The sequence below is a fragment of the Juglans regia genome, chromosome 10 (genome assembly GCF_001411555.2).
Source record: "Juglans regia cultivar Chandler chromosome 10, Walnut 2.0, whole genome shotgun sequence".
Classification (NCBI taxonomy): domain Eukaryota; kingdom Viridiplantae; phylum Streptophyta; class Magnoliopsida; order Fagales; family Juglandaceae; genus Juglans; species Juglans regia.
The window spans coordinates 30,925,290-30,942,419 of record NC_049910.1 but is presented as its reverse complement, the minus strand read 5'-3'; the positions used below and the strand labels follow the sequence as shown (position 1 = coordinate 30,942,419).

Here is a 17,130-nt window from a genome sequence, read left to right as displayed (position 1 = left end):
GTCGGGGCGTTACACTTCTATTGTTTCATTTTTTTCATTTTCACACCTTTTTGTTGGGAGCTAAAGACAAAATTTGAAGCCGAATTAATCTATTTTTTTTATTATATAATCTATTTTTTTTTATTTTTTGAATTAATTTATATTTTGATTTAGTTTATAAATTTAAATTAATTTAAAATATAACATAATTATATAATATTGTAAATATAAAAGATTTGAATATATCATCAATAGAATATTTAAAATGAATAAAAAAATATTAAAAAATATAATATTTAAATAATATAAAAAAGAATTGATAATTTGATATATATATTATAAAAATTAATATATAAAATAAAAAAAATATATTATAATAATATATTTTAAAAAATAAAACGAAGAATCATTGAGAATGATCTTGGCTTACCCAAGGCATAATAATATTGATTGCTTATCGGTCTCCAAAAGTCTGGCTTTCGCAGTTGGTGTCAGTTAAACTTTCAACGATTTTCTGAGCCACGGATTTTTGCCAGGGTTCCTGAAATTATTTCGTAACTCCAATTTGATCAATTTTTCTAATCACCTCTTCTTACTTTCTCCAAACAGGAAAAAAAACAACGGAGATGAGAAGAAAAGAGATTTATTTCTTGCTTTTGAAACCGAACTTATGTGGGCCATAGAAGATTAAAAAACAAGCAAGTGGATAATGATCATCAATTTCCATTCCATGACTCTCTTTTCATTCGGTTGGTACTGTTCCCAACATTTTTTTCGTAGTTTCCTTTTCATTGAATAAATTCACCGTGTTTGGTTTTATTTTGATTTTCAAACTTTCTTGGGAATGGCGTATGTGGGCTTCTCTTTCTTTTTCCCTCTTTTGCATTTGAATTGGATTTTTGATTCTTAATACTCTTTGTGGGTTTCGCAGATTTCTGTCTCTCTTTCGTTGTTTGGCTTCAAATTTTGAACTTTACTTGCGTAAGTTACTCACTGACATCTTAGTTTTATGCATTTCTCTGTTGAGGATGGGTTATATGCGTTTAGATCGGCCTTTTGAAGGATTGGGGTATTATTGATTTTTCTCATCTGGGTATATGTTGTTAATACTAATTTGATTCATTGCTCTTCTGTCTTGGTTAATGTGGAAACTTGAACTGTCTGTGCTTGAATATGAATTGAAATTTTCCGTTCTGAATAATTTCTGAGTGACAAAGCAATGAGCTATGTGCTTTGAAAAGAAAAATGCTTACATTGATATTGCTTGTAGAACTAAATGTTCTGTGATATTTGGAAGGATCCGAAAATTTCAGTCCTCGTCACCTTTTACCAATATTCGAAGTGGATTATGAATTTGAAAGAGGCCATTTCATTTCTCCTAATCCGATGGTTTGCCATTTTTCATCTCTTTTCATGATAGGTCAAAACATTATCGACTTCCTCCTAAAGATGCGTTATATAATTTCGAACCCCTTGAGTCTTGACTGCCTCAAAAGGCGTCTTTAACATCTCCATTTTGTTCTTACTTTGTTTGTGAGATTCGATTCTAAGACGAGCTACTGGACCCCTTAACTGCCAGAGCCAATGCCTTCTCAGCCTATTGAGATTTAGCCGAGCCAAACCGCACCTTAGCTGAGCTTTAACTTCTTCTTTGCTGAAGGTTGGATGGATGTTAATAATACCCTTGTGATCTCCCACAACAGCAAAATCCTTTTATTTTGCCGTGTTGACTAATTCAAAAACTGTTCTGCTTGAAGGAAAAAAAAATCTATGATTTAGATTTTGTCTTCCCTGTACTCCAATATTTCCTTTCCCATTTTATAGATTTTGTAGTGTTTTCTCTGGAGACCCCCTTTGCGCTTGGATTGCAGTCGCATCTTTATCCTCTAAATTCTGTTAATTAGGTTGTTCAATGATTTTAGGTTTCAAAGAATTCATGGGAGATGTACATATACAAGAGGAAATATCTGAAGTCCAATCAACAGTGAGCACCAACTCCCGTGCATCAAGGAAAACTAACTATATTGCCTTGAAGAATCTGGATCTTTAATAATGTGATTTCTTAAATTATATTTTTTTCACATCAGGTTGGGCGTTTTTCAAGCCATTGTTACCTCCTGGATGTACATGATCATCAAAGAAAGCATTTGGTAGTACTGGTTTTCTGTTCTTTACCACGTGTTTGTGAGCATGTTTTGATTCATTATCGAAACTTTCTTGATGAATACCATGACACCTTAGCCTGTTAGTATGGACACATGCTGAGATACTATTTACAAAAATCTAACATTCAAAATCTGTGTAACTAACTAGTCTGGATAGTTTCCATTCAACCCATGGATTAGGCTCTGCATTGACCTAAGGTATACATCTATCTTTGACCACTTATCAAGAGTAAAAACATCTTCTTTGGAAAAATTAAAAAGTATTAATAGAATCTTCAAAAGGTTAATTTGTTTATCCCACATTTGGCTTACCCATGTAGAAAGTGAAGACAAGACCATTTTGAGATCAGTGTTGAAAAGTTGAAAACATGCACTGTTCCCATATATAATATGTATATGTAATTTTAGTTGACGTTAGAGCTTTTTCTCCGGATTTAATAGAGGGTGTTGTATCAGGTCCATGGTGATGCTGTGAGGAACACTAGTCTTCTTATGGATACTCTCGGATATGACTCATTGGTGGATGATATTTTCACCCATCTCTTGACTTTGTCTAGCTATATAAGTCTTCAATTCATTCAATTTATTGGTGAGTCACTTGTTTGTTAAATATACACATGCTATTGGAAATTGGTGTCTTTGCCATCAAAACATTAATGCCTTCTATATGGAGAATGTTTTGTAGTTCACTGATGTTTTAGAGTTATCCGTGTTATTGAACCATAATGGCTGCATTTTGACATGCGTCTGTTTTTGCAGAGGATCTTGTATTAGGAGATATGAATAGAAGCTCAAATTCATCATCTTCTAAACCTTGCATCTTCATTGCAAGCCCTACAATCCTGGAAGGGAGAACCTCAGAACTTAAGGAAGAGTTTCTTGTAGATACAAGGTCTGAAGTTGTTGATAACAGTTACAGTTATGGGGGTGTCCCTATCTTTTTTCAAGGGTAAGAACTTTCTTTCCATTAAGATCATGTATGATGCTATCCTATAAAGACTCAGCAATGCGTATTGAACTGATAGTTAAGTGTTTTGATTAAACGTGACAAATGGGAAATTGTCACGATCAACCTATTCTTATATGTTTCAGATGATTGAGATTCTCTGTGGTTTCAATCTGTTTCACCTCCTTGTTTCCTTCCTCCTCCTTCCTCAGGGGAGGTTTGGATAGTGAGTTGAGATGAGATGAGATGAAATGAAATGAGATAAAAATTGAAAGTTGAATAAAATATTGTTAGAATATTATTTTTGTTTTGGGATTTTGAAAAAGTTGAATTGTTTATGGTATTTTGTTTGAAAATTTGGGAAAGTTGTAATATGATTAGATGAGACGAGATAAAATGAGTTGAGATGCTCTCTGAATCCAAACAAGGCCTAACTAAAGCAATGTTAGTTCCTTTCTTTGAAATAGTTGTCTGCCAAGTACATGCGTTAGAAGATGAGGCTCTGTTACCATTACTCTACTTTGATTGCAAATTTTTGGTCTCCTTGATCCTTCAGTTGCTTCCTATGGATGCAGGTTGATGCTTCCTTTATTCAGTTTCAGTTTACAATTTTCCTGGAGTTTGGCACTGTACTCTTGGAAACTGTCATTTTCATACATCAGATGCATTCAAGATCAAGTTTGGAGGTAAAAGAAGTAGATTGTACTATGAAAACTGGTGGGTTCATTTGCCATTGAAGAGTCTGTGGGTGGTCTCTTTCAGTTTATTTCTATTATTATCAATTTTATGCTTTTACAATTTCTTGGTTTGGTTCTCTTATAACATCTATATTTGTTTTGCTATAATCAGCATTATATCTCGAGTGTGTAAAACATTGCGCGGCTCTTCTGATGATATTGGATGGTTGCAACACACTCCAGGAATGGCTCCTGTGAAGGATGGGACGTCAAGATTCTTGGAATTGCTTGCAGGCATTAGGTAGCCAGCCTAAATTTGTATATTCTTACTGCTCTATGTTGGTCCACCCACCTGGGGGCTGGGGGCAGGGGGCTGTGTACGTTATGATCTTTTTTTTAGTTTTATCTCTGGGTTCATTTGACTAATCTGGAGTTCATTGATACTTTCTGTTCAATTCTTTCATTTTCTATTATTGGAGATGTGTACTGCAACTATAGTTGTTAAGAATTTTGCTAATATACAATTATCTATAATCTAAACAATTTTCTCATGCTCAAATGGAGAAACTTCTGTGGTGCCTGATATTGCCCATATGTCCAAGTTCTGTTACTGATCACCGTCCTCTGGGGGCAGATGGTTTTTATATCATCCAGTTAGCAGTTTGCCAAGCACCATTTCCATCATTTTTCCAACCATAATATGTCATCAATATATTTCAACAGTAATGCTAGGGCTGTTTTTTTTTTTTATTACTACTACCTCTTCTCATAAGTGGTACAAAAGTTATATTATTATCAAACAACTAGTTGCAAACCTGTACGATGCACGGGAATGGTTAAAATTTTAAAGTAAACATAATATATGTAATTAAGTTAATATACTTCGAGCCATCATGTGATAAATAGAATCTTTGAGAGAGTTTCAATGTTAGCACTTTGATCTCCAAGATTTGGTTGAGCATCTTGGTCTTCTCTTCCCTCATTCTTTTTATGTTTGTATGTTAATGATGGGAAAAGTCTACCCATAAAGAGACATAACTTATCGGCTCCATAACTTCTAAAACTCAAGAACCTGTATGAATTCATTGATTACAAAACTGAAAAGGCACGAGTTAGTAAGATGATACTGATGTTGATGAATAGGAGAATGGTTCATTGAAGTCTAATGCTTCCAAAATTATTTATTGTGATAGATTATGTAGTCTATAAGATAGTGAACGTATATGCTTTATGATTGTTTCTTCTCCATGCAATCGAGGAATTTCAATTATGTATCGTTTTATTGTTTCATAGATCTATATATCTTATTACTTGATATGTTTTTCTGTGTTTTCTTCTAGAAATGGAGAGCACAAGCTACCCAATTCATTTGTTTATCTGCTAATTCCAGGTATGAGAAGATCCTTTGTCCGGAGTTTGCTTTTTATTCATTTTGCCAATTGGCATGGGCACACCCACTTAAATGGGAATGTTGATCTGGCAGGCCTCTTTAGTAATCACGGTCCCTTATATTTTGTGGGCGCTAAAAGATTCTTTTCAAAGATGGGTCTAGCTTGTCATATTGCAAAAATTCATAGTGAGGTAATATATGATTACTTGATACAATGCCTATATCGGCGAAGGTGTGTGAAATTTCATTTTCTAACGTCTTTTATTCATTTCAAACTGTATGTTCTTGAGATTTTTCCTTATAATTTCTAATTTCGCTTCCTTTCCCATATCTTTCTATATCCATAAATGACATGAAATTATGCTAGTGTGGCTAGTGTCAAATATGTTTCCTTGTACACAGGCATCGGTGGAGCACAATGCATGGGAACTGAAGCAATATATTGAGGAGCTTTACTGGGGATCAGGCAAGCGTGTAATGCTGCTGGGGCACAGCAAGGGTGGGGTTGATGCTGCGGCGGCATTGTCAGTTTACTGGCCTGATTTGAAAGACAAAGTTGCTGGTTTGGCGCTGGTGCAAAGCCCCTATGGTGGCACTCCTTTAGCTTCTGATACTCTCCGTGAAGGCCAGATTGCTGACAAAGAAACACGCAGGATCATGGAGTTCTTGATATGCAAGCTTATTAAGGTATTCAATTCCTTTTGCTAAAAAATTATGAATGCCTCCTTTATGCATGTAATAAAGGACCCCTAACCATAATTTATGCTTGAGAGCATCTTTGACTCGTGCTATTAAAATTTAAAGAACTTAAATCTCATAGGTGGGGGGCTGTTTGATGCTATTTACCTGTCGTCTTGGGTCAGGATAGTCTTTTATGTCATGTCTCTTGTAGATTTAATTTCCTGCTTCACAAGCGCATCCCTTAAGCCTATTTCATAAAGACTTATCAAGTGCAAATTCTTTTGGGGAAGTTTACTATCAGTTCCATCATTCCTTTTGTCTCCTTTTCTCCAAGCCTGCATACTCAATTATGCTTGGCATGGGTTTGATAAAGTGCTGGTAACTTGATGCAGTATCAAAGTTTTTGTTAAGACTCTTAAGAGTATGCTGATTTTTCTTATTATCAATTTTTGTTTCAAACGAATATTTAGGGTGATATAAGGGCACTGGAGGATCTCACATACGAGAAGCGGAAGGATTTCATCATGAAACACAAGCTCCCTGAGAATATCCCTGTGATATCCTTCCACTCTGAAGCAAGTATAGCTCCTGGCGTCCTTGCTACAATGACCCACATAGCCCACGCAGAACTTCCCTGGCTTCCATTTCCCAACTTTGGGAATGAAGAGTCTGATAATATTGTTCAAGCCGGACGTCAGGTGCCCGTAGTGATCCCTTTATCTGCTGCGATGGCTATATGTGCACTTCATTTGCAGCTCAGGTATGGGGAGAAGAGTGATGGTCTAGTAACATGCCGTGATGCTGAAGTTCCAGGCTCGGTCGTTGTCAGACCAGACCAGAAGCTTGACCATGCTTGGATGGTTTACTCTTCAAGGAAGAAGATACCTGGTGAGCCTGATGCTTGCGAAATGTGTGAGGCTCTTCTAACTCTTCTTGTGGAGCTTGGGAATATGAAGCAAGAAGAAAGACAGAAATCTAGTAATCCATAATTCCAAACGGGATTTTTTGTTATTGTATCTTCAGTTAAGTTACACCATCTTGTTTCCATAACCATTCAGAAGAGCAATGGTCGGTGGCAAAATCTTGCCATGTAATAGATGACATCTGTTCTTATGAAAGAGCTTCATTTAAAGCTTCAAACAAAACACAAGATTTTTGTTCATGAACTCTCTCTCCCGGGGGGGATTGGATTTTGGGGAGGTCTTTAGATTATGTAATACTTGGAACTGCAGTTCACTCCATGATAATTGCAAGTGTATCATTTGGCCGAGACAGTTGTCATCTATTATGTATCTGGACTTCCAAATCTACTGGGTCACGCGACTACTCTATTATCAACATGGCTACAAGATCAGGATCCATCATCATCCATGTATTTGAAGTGCCTGCATTGTAAGGGAAACCAAAGGGCACTAATGATTTTACCTGAAAGCTTCGTAGGAAAAAACAGAACACAGGACCATACATACATACATACAAACATGTGTGTATGTGTGTGAATAGATAGATATACACATGCATACACATGATGGATGATATCTGTGCTGTTATCGGCTCTGACAGACCGTCAAGATCAAATCAAACATGTACAATGGTTTCAGGGGTTGTAACTTGTACGGTGAGGATAATCAAGTAGCTCAGTATAAATTTGGTGTGGGGGCCCCCCCGCCCCCTCATCCCAAGCCTTGAAAACGCACCATTGCACTAAAGTGGTAAAACAGCAGAGTATCTGAAACCAGTGAGACAGAGAGAGAGAGAGAGTTGTGGTGGTGGTGTTGATTCTATACAATCTGGACCCATCCAAAATTCCAAACTTTAAAAGCCCATAAAAATGCGTGGATGAATCAATACAAAGCAATAAATCTTGGTAGGCCACTTTACCCTTAAAAAGGGGAACTTAGTAGGCCCAAAGAGTTTCTAGCCCTATTAAGTTGTGCCCTTAAATTTGTATGAAGTACGTAGCCGACCAACTGCCCTGCAATATTGCATGGAGCTCTGCAGTCGTGGCCAACTAGTAGACTGTTAGCATCAAAGGGTGTGATGATCATGTGGTCCTGGATGCTTTATTCATCCAACGTTTGATAACCAGTCCATTTCCACCCCTTGGAGCTTGGGATCTCTCTCTCTCTCTCTCTCTCAAATTAATGGGTGCATCTTTGATAGAGCATTATTTTGGAGGTAATATTTGTTATCCTATATACTATCCTCTCTTCCTATTCCAATTATGATAATGCTCATCAATCTTTATATTTACTCTTAATTTTTATTAGAAAAAGGAAATAATAATTAAGTTAAATGATTAATGAATAATGTGTTTAAACTATATCACAACTATTCTACAACTGCATAATAAAATGATATTTTTTTTTTCAAAATTTAAACATATTAAAGTAAAAAAAAAAATACTTTAAAAAAACTAATATTTTATTCATTAGTTGCGTAAAAGTTGTTAACCAGTTGTCTCTTGATCATGATTTCTCATAAAATATAACATTTTTCTTCAATAATGGGCCCCTAAATAAAAATAATAAGGATTGCTCCACACATGATTTCTTGATCAAAAACTTTTTTCATATAATCATTTGTCCAAGTTTTCATTAAAAAAAAAAAATAACTAAAACAATTTTCACAAAAATTAAAGAAAAAAACAGTACTTTCACAAAACTTAATACAAAATACATTTAAAAAGCTTTTAGTAATGAATGCTACAGACAGTACTACAAATTTAATTGAATGGGTTTTATAAACTATAATAATGAAGCACCAATTAAATGAATTATAAATTAGTTTGTAAGACATTAATTTGTAGCGGATTTTTTAGTGTTTTAGTATTTATTTCTCCTATATATATATTATTTTTCAAGAATTCTATAAATTCTCAAATACGTTTGGGTAGTGAGAAGTGTTGAGAAGTGTTGAGAATGTTTGTGAATAGTAGTAAAAAAGTAATGAAAAAGTAATAATAAAATATTGAATAGTAGTAAAAAGTAGGTAAAAAGTAATGAATAGTAGAAAAGTAGGTAAAAAGTAATAATAAAATAAAGAATAGTAGTGAGAGTAGCTCAAGTACTCTCACTTGCCAAACATTGTACATTAAGACGAGTACTCTTTTTCTATAATGCTTTAATAATAAAAATATTATATAAAAATAAATTTATAAATTGACGTGATTTAATATAATACATTAAATTATAAAATTAGATTTAACGTTAGCCATGCCATGTTGTTGAAAGAACACTACACGAAATCTCTCTCTCTCTCTCTCTCTCTCTATATATATATATATATATATATATATAAAAGACAGCAATGCCTTGATAAATCTATAAGAGAACCTGATAACTTGTGAGTATGGGGGCACATGAGTGGCATGTGAAAGAGATACATCAATAACCAAGCATTTAAATATTTGTCTGCCAGAAACAGCTATATATATATAATATATATATATATATATATATATATATATATCTCAGATGGCTCCTCTCATTTAATGAATCAATTAAAGCCATGGGTTCTGCTCTCTGCAACTACTCAAGCGTACGTACGTGCAGTCTTTTTTATAACAAAAAAAAAAAAAAAATTCAAAATACAGTACTTTAATTAATAATTTACACCTTCAAGTGAATCTGTAATAAATGATTTTCTATCGACTACTTTTTTTTTCTTCAAGATTTTCTATCGACTTCAATACAACATGAGATAGAGACTTCTCTGATCAGAATTCGAAAGCATTGGGGCATAGAATTACTGAATCAACTTAAGAAAAATTTTCAGAACAACTTGTGCATGATCTTGCAGTTTTTTGTGTTTATGAGGTTCATGAGACCTTCAAAGCCATGATTTTGACTGTATCTGATCATGACTCTGTTATTATAATTCCTTCATGCTTGTATTATTAATAATATTTTTTAATTATCATATTGTTATGAGTAGTGCTACACACATATAATTTCACATATAATATTATATGTACTGAGTAGTTGTTCTATTTTATCGGAGTCCTTTTTTTTTTTAATTTGAATTTCAAATTTTGGGTTTTAAAATTTTCACAATTTTTAATATCTGATACATCAGCACGTATGGTGTCTATAACCACGAAACTTAATTTCTCCAAGAATATATATATATATATATATAGAGAGAGAGAGGAAAATATATAAGATATTAAAATTTTATTAGTAAAGTTGGCAGGCATGCAGCCATGCATGCACTTCCTTAATTAGCTTTAAAATTTAAACTGTAAACCCTAGAGCATTGAATATATAAGACCATTATTCTTTTGGCGCAATCAAGTAATTATAATAAATTTAGTTACATAAAATATATAGCAAAATAAATTTTTTGGAGTCATTTTTTTTTTCCAGTTTTTTGGAGTCAATTAATAATAAGAAAATGACACACCACATCTCTTTTAATTCTTTTTTCCTTTTTTCTTATAAAAAGTAGTACATGATCATATATGGATGATAAGTAGAATAATTCAATTAATTTAATAAAAATAAATAAATAAATAAATAAATAATTTTAAAATATATAAGATGTGTGGTGTGGATTGATGAGTAGCATCTCTCATATATATAAATTAAATAGGCCTCATGTTGACATTGAGATATAAAAACTAAAAAAACAACTATGTATAATTAGATATTAATTAATGTATTGTTAATTTTATTGGCTTTGGATATTTTTTTTTTTATTTTTTTTGAAATTGGCTTTATGTTGATGGACATGCAATGTCATCATAATAAAATAAAAGTGAAATGTGAGTATTATATTGATGCATGCGTAAAGTTTTTCTATTAATAATTGGCTTTCGATTAATCTCAGGCGGCGCATAAAAACCTCTTAACTTTTTTCCTGCAGCTACGATCACATACACTAATTTAACCTCCATTCACGCACAATATATATATATATATATATATATATATATATATATATATATAAATACACATGATGATGACACACACACCCCTACAATACGCATGAAATTACTTTGTAGCTACGTCTTCATGTGTATCGGTAAAGCTGTAGATAATTTTCATTCGGGAAAGAGTTGAAAATTTTCAGCCATTTATGAAGCACGTACGTATTTACATATATATATATATATATATATATATATATACACATGATCGATCCAAATAATGTGTACGTACGTGCATGACGATCGGTGGGTTCAAGGTTTACCTTTTTCTAGACATGGAAGGACATATTAAAAAGAGAGAGAGTTTGGGCTAGCTAGCTAATAGTAATGTCATTTCTTTGAAAATTCATGAAGTGATCATGTACAAAATTGGAATTTTTTATTTTTTATTTTTTATCTTCCAACCCTCGATCTGCCAGCTTCCTCTAAACCCTAGTCTCTATACATCGATCGATCTAGCCTTGCAAGAATCATGAAGTGTTTGGGGGGCCATTTAGAGTAAATGTAAAGGGACCGGCCTTGAAGGAGCATCGGGACAGCTTTGTCTGTACAAAATATAAAGAATGGACAGAAATTTTTTAAGGAAAACTACTGTAAGAAAGAATGACATTTCATTCCTGTAAGAAAGAATGACATTTCATTCTTAGTCATTAATTAGCTACGAAAATTGAAATGATCATTTCAGTATGGGACTTGCTAGCTACAAGCGGTTTGGCGCACTAAACCATGTATCAACACTCACATATATAGCTTTTTTATTATAAAAAAAATAAAAGAATTTTTTTTGTTTTTTTTAGAAAGAATAAGATCATCTGTCTTACAAAAATTATTTTTATATTCAATTTGATTGCATTATTTCATTAAATGAATACGTTACATTTAACATTGGTGCACGGTTTGGTATGCAAAATCGCTTGTAAGAAGACTTTTCATTTTAGTATATGCCTAGAATATATATTGTATGATGCTTTGCCGAAAGAAATTGATGGTATATATTTACAAACATATATACAAATAGTAGTGTTACAATGATAAGATGATGGAATTAATCATGAAATGATATCGACGTCGATTGTTTCGAGACACGACGACTCTTTTATAACTCTATTTTAAATGGAAGAACATAAATATTTCAGAACGTACACTATTTTACAACTGTATTAGTGCGTGCTCAATGCCACATGGTTTGAACTCAGACAATAACTCCAATGTGCATGGATTTTATCAGTCCCATTGAATTAGGTCAAGAATCCGAGACTGCTGCTGCATGCATGCGGGCAGCACCTTATCGAGAGCAAGGCTGTTGCGGGGCCTAAATAGCCATGCATGCAGCCCATGACGATCTATATATTTATATAAACAGCCGATGCTGGACTATAATTTTTTATTTATTTATAAAACCCTTATATATGGGACCCCCGATCCATATGTAATATTAAAGGCGATTTCTTAGAATTATCAAATTCGTTTTTTAAGAAGAGAAAGGGATTGAAAGGAAAATTCTATAAACCATGGATACTATTATCTTATTTTTATCATATTATATAAGACGCGACACATTTATTATTATTAAATAATTATTTATTATTCAATAATGTGTGATATATGTGACACTGCATCTTACATAATGTGATGAAAGTGAGATGGAAGTGTGATGTATAACATTATTCAGATTTTATTAAATAATATTATTCTTCATTGATTTTATTATTTTTAATTATGCAGCACAATATTTTATATAGAATCGGTCACTTAAATAAAAAACCTAAGAAGAAGAACGTCATTTTATTTACTCAAATACAGTCTAAAAATCACCAAGATGCAATGGAATACTCTAAGAAAAACTCGTAGGTTTTTTGTTATTATTATTTTATAGAATTTGAGAAATTTTTTAATTAGTATTTCACGAAAATAAATTCATAAACTTACGTGACTAAATGTGGTATGTTAGATTGAAAAATTATTTTTATACATAATACATTATCTTTTGATTGGACAATTGATTAAAGGCCATGTATGTTAGGAATCATAAACCCATGCATTAACTTGGTTAAATTATCAAAAGAATTCTAAGTGCGGCTCCTGATATTACTTAAAGACTAGAACACAAAAAAAGAAGAAGAAGAAGAAGAAGACAGAAACCAAGAACAGGAAACCTCATGGGTCTTAGAAAACTGAGGTGACAAAACTTGGTTAAAACAGTGAAAAGATAACACGAGGAAGGAGCCAAGGATGGATGTGATAGGCAATGTATGTAGGTGGGGAGGACAAAGGGGTCATTGTGAAATGGTTGGTGAGGAACTAGAAAGAGTATTATTATTGCCATACATACGCTCAGAAGACATAGGTGAAAATAAAAAAAGGTAAGATTTATTGAGATGGTGAGGATTGGTTAGCCTAAAACCCCATCCTTTACGTCCTCTCTCTTGCATTGCTACGACAATCGAATTGTGTACCCTAAGATACCCCTAGAAACTTTAAAAATGTTTAAAATATACTACATCAATCAATCCAGCTTCTATTAAGAATTGAGTAATAATATGTACACAATATATTGTATAACATATTGCATAACAATATATAATATAAAATGAAGGTATTTTTATAAAATTATGTTATTTTTATAAATTTTTTTATAAAAATACCATTCATTTAAAATATAGTTGTGTAAAATATTGTGAAAAATATTATATGTAAATCATTTTTCTTAAAAATTAAGAATGATGTTAAAATCATGTGATCTGCTTGGCATAAATCTTTAACTTTTAAAATGGAAGTTTTGTATTTGAAACTCCGCTCTCCAAATGTATTAAAAAAAATTAAGAATGATAAAATTAAAGATAAATAACAATATTTTTTATTATACGAGAAACACTTTAATTATAAATGAATTATATAAAATTTAATTCATAAATTGATGTGATTTGATATAATATATTAAATTATAAAATTATTTTTATTATAAAATAAATTTAATAAATATTATAAATTTATGTTAATTTATAAATTTATTTTTATATAATTTATTTATTTTTATAGCAGTTAAGTATATTTAATATTTATATACCAAGATAATTAAGGCTGGGGGGCCTGTGGCTAGGCAGACAGTCGCGTAAGGACCGTGGGGGCTCTGCTCTCTCTTGGGGTAGTAAAGCCTCACGTTTACCTTGCATTTTCTTTGTCCTCCCAACTTCTTCCTGATAAAACCCCCCCTACTCCTCACTTCCTCCTCCATTCTCAGTCCCATTCCATTCTTTCTCTCGTCGCTTCCTTAACCCTCTACCTTAAAATTGTTCGTGAGCTCTCTGCAACTCACTCCTTTCTCTCTCAGACTCTCTCTTCCGTGCTACTCTAAGACCTACGTACTGTGAAGTTTTGAAGCTTTTTGTGTGTGTGTGTGTGTGTGTTTGTGTCCTGTAGCAGCAATGGCTGACCCGCCTTACTCGGAGACCGAGTCCAGCGCCAACTCTTCTTCACCTTCTCCGTCTTCACCATCCTCCTCTGGGTTGTCTCACTCCCAGTCTTTACCTCCGAACCTGCCATCCAACCCTGACCCAAAACAGCCCAAGCGAGCCCGAGACTGCAGCAAGCACCCGGTTTACAGAGGGGTCCGAATGCGGACCTGGGGCAAATGGGTATCCGAAATCCGCGAACCCCGGAAAAAGAACCGGATCTGGCTCGGTACCTTCTCGACCCCGGAAATGGCCGCCCGGGCCCACGACGTGGCCGCGCTGAGTATTAAAGGCAACTCGGCCATTCTCAACTTCCCCGAACTCTCCGGGTCGCTTCCCCGTCCCGCTTCGAACTCCCCTCGGGACATCCAAGCCGCTGCTACCAAAGCAGCTTCCATGGAATTTGAGGTTCCCAAAACGCCGTCATCGTCGTCGTCGTCGTGCGACGTGTCGACCCCAGAGGAGCTGAGCGAGATAGTGGAGCTGCCGAGTCTGGGGACGAGTTTCGAGTCGGACGAGTTGAGTAACGATTTCGTATTTGTTGACTCGGCAGATGGGTGGCTCTATCCTCCGCCGTGGTGTCACAGCGGCATTGACATACAAATGACAGAGGCAGAGGGTACGATTCCAAGTTGGTTCGAACCATTATTGTGGCAACCTTATTAAAATATGATCCAAATCCATTGTTACAAAGTGTGTATGTGTGCATGAATTCTTACCTCTTTTTTATTGATCTAATGCTTGTCTTTTTCTTTTCCTTTTGTTTTTTTGTTTTTATTCTCTTTTTAAATGTGTGAGAGAGGCCTTCCATCAATTTTGCTTTTAAAGGGCTAACAAATCAAATCTAAATACGTTTCTTGGTGATCAAGTAGCTTGCTTGCCAGTTTTTGCTGGCTAGCTCTTTGCTTTCTTTCCTTTCCTTTCTTTGTTTATGGCTTTACCTGACTCATCTGTGGACTGTTTCTTCTTCAATGGTCCACACACCATAAAAGACCTTTGATCACTATTCTTCCTTTTTGGTGACATTCAACCCGTCGAGACCCATCTCTATCTAAAATCCAAAATAAAGTTAAATAGATTCGAAATGTGAATATTTTAATAAATAATGACCATTGAATTCCGTGCATAAAATTTACATAAATAACAATATACTTAGGTTATGTTTGGATAGTTAGATTCATCACAACTCATCTCAAATCAATCATCGATGGAAGTAATTACTTTTTGACTTTTTGTAAAAAAATTAAATTCATCTCAATCTCGTTTCATATATTTACACACATATTTCAATCTATAAAATATTACTATTTACAAATCATTTGAGATCATCTTATCATACAAACGCAACCTTCCTTTCAATTTACGAGATCTTGTAACGATAAAGAATCTATCCGAGATTGAAAATATTGCATATATATTAACTAATGAATTGAGGAACATGGGGCTTCAAGTTTCAAGAAATTCTCAAGCTCTTAATTATATGTGTATAGTACTAGTCGAAGTACTAAGAAATTAAGGAATTAAAAGGAGTAGTATTATTTTTTTATTTTTGAAGTTTGTGAATGATCAAATGCATATATATATATATGATATATAAATTGATCTCCACATGTATACAAGTTGGATTAGAAAAAAGTAGAAAGTCTATACGTATTATTCAAGTTCATAATTGTAATTTGCACTACTGACAGATGCGTTTCAACTACCTTATATATATTCCCCGTCCTAATAACGTGTATACCATTCCCTTTACTTGAATTGAATCTAAGACTCGTTTAGATTGTAAGATGAGATGAGATGATTTTAGATAAATTAAATACAATATTATTAGGATATTATTTTTTAATATTATTCTTGTTTTGATATTTGAAAAAGTTGAATTTTTTATTATATTTTATGTGAAAATTTGAAAAAATTATAATAATGATATAAGATGAGATGAAATGGTTTCTATATTCAAACAACTAAGCTTGCATTGGCATTTACATATATATATATATATATATATATATATATATATATGTATATATGGCTTGACATGATTGTGTTTATTAAAAAATTAGCAGATACAACAAGAGGAAAAATGATTTATACAGTCTTAAAATATATAAGTTCCATAAATTTATTTTGAAAAAAGTGAACAAATCTTTACGTTCACGTGAACAAATATTTAGAATTACTGATTATTCAAACCCAAATCAAATAAGGAAGAAAAAAAAAAAGAGAGAAGAGAAAGAGGGTCTAAAAGAGAGGAGTCTTTGCGGCTAATTATCTCCAACAGTAAAATTACATGAGGTCCAGCAAGGTAGGCCAGCTCAGAAAACGCATTCAGATTCCAATTTCAATATTCCATTAATCACCATGCATGCATCCCACCACATTCGATGTGATGGCACTCCAAATATATAATATGTAATAATCATGATGATCGACCAAAACGGGAAGTAAACACTTTGAAGGTAACATCCCTCATCCAAATTAACCTTTTAGACCATTTTCATTAGTTTGACTAAATGTATTTTTAAAATTTAGTCAACATTACACTTTTTTACATTTATCCATTCCATTTAAATTCAATTCCTATATTGGATTAGCCATTCACTCTCTATATAATAATAAAATATTATTAAATTAAAAAATTTTTTTATTTAATTTATTTGTATCACATTTTATAATTATACCAATTTAATATTAATAATAATTATATTCTAATTAAATTAATATTAAAAAAATCATATTTTCAAAGGTCATTTAATGCTAATAACAAAAAATTGAGATTAAACTTATCTAAAATTTTATCGAAATTTCTTATTCACTAACCAAATATCTAGCAACATATCCATTTCAATGTCAGTAAAAAAATCTACCTACATAAACACCTACAAATGGTTGGAGTGAGAAATTAGTATT

At 33.0% G+C, this 17,130-nt stretch overlaps 2 protein-coding genes across 5 annotated transcripts; both read left to right on the top strand.

The window, feature by feature from the left end:
• Window positions 1-478: 478 nt before the first annotated feature.
• LOC108993209 lies at window positions 479-7,108 on the top strand. Of its 4 annotated transcripts, none has more exons than XM_018968036.2 (12): window positions 479-728; window positions 911-960; window positions 1,902-1,963; window positions 2,067-2,129; window positions 2,601-2,733; window positions 2,904-3,093; window positions 3,666-3,776; window positions 3,940-4,068; window positions 5,108-5,157; window positions 5,251-5,348; window positions 5,560-5,844; window positions 6,309-7,108. In XM_018968036.2, the coding sequence occupies exons 3-12, from the start codon at window positions 1,916-1,918 to the stop codon at window positions 6,825-6,827; spliced, it is 1,626 nt and encodes a 541-aa protein (XP_018823581.1). In that variant the 5' UTR covers window positions 479-728; window positions 911-960; window positions 1,902-1,915; the 3' UTR covers window positions 6,828-7,108. The 4 variants fall into 4 exon arrangements, with proteins under 4 accessions (XP_018823581.1, XP_018823583.1, XP_018823585.1 ...); XM_018968038.2 differs by having other exon boundaries at window positions 479-732; XM_018968035.2 differs by lacking the exon at window positions 479-728 and adding an exon at window positions 786-828.
• Window positions 7,109-13,903: 6,795 nt separating this feature from the next.
• Window positions 13,904-15,084, top strand: LOC108993210 (ethylene-responsive transcription factor TINY-like). The gene has a single exon (XM_018968041.2). It carries the CDS (start codon window positions 14,194-14,196, stop codon window positions 14,884-14,886), a length of 693 nt encoding a protein of 230 aa, XP_018823586.1. The 5' UTR covers window positions 13,904-14,193; the 3' UTR covers window positions 14,887-15,084.
• Window positions 15,085-17,130: the final 2,046 nt, after the last annotated feature.

Excerpts from the sequence above, each read along its gene's own strand:
- LOC108993209 (XM_018968035.2), top strand. Across the intron at positions 3,777-3,939 it reads ATTCAAGATCAAGTTTGGAG|CATTATATCTCGAGTGTGTA; the intron begins GTAAAAGAAGTA and ends TGCTATAATCAG. Across the intron at positions 5,158-5,250 it reads TGTTTATCTGCTAATTCCAG|GCCTCTTTAGTAATCACGGT; the intron begins GTATGAGAAGAT and ends TTGATCTGGCAG.
- LOC108993210 (XM_018968041.2), top strand. The coding sequence starts at position 14,194 with ATGGCTGACCCGCCTTACTCGGAGACCGAGTCCAGCGCCAACTCTTCT.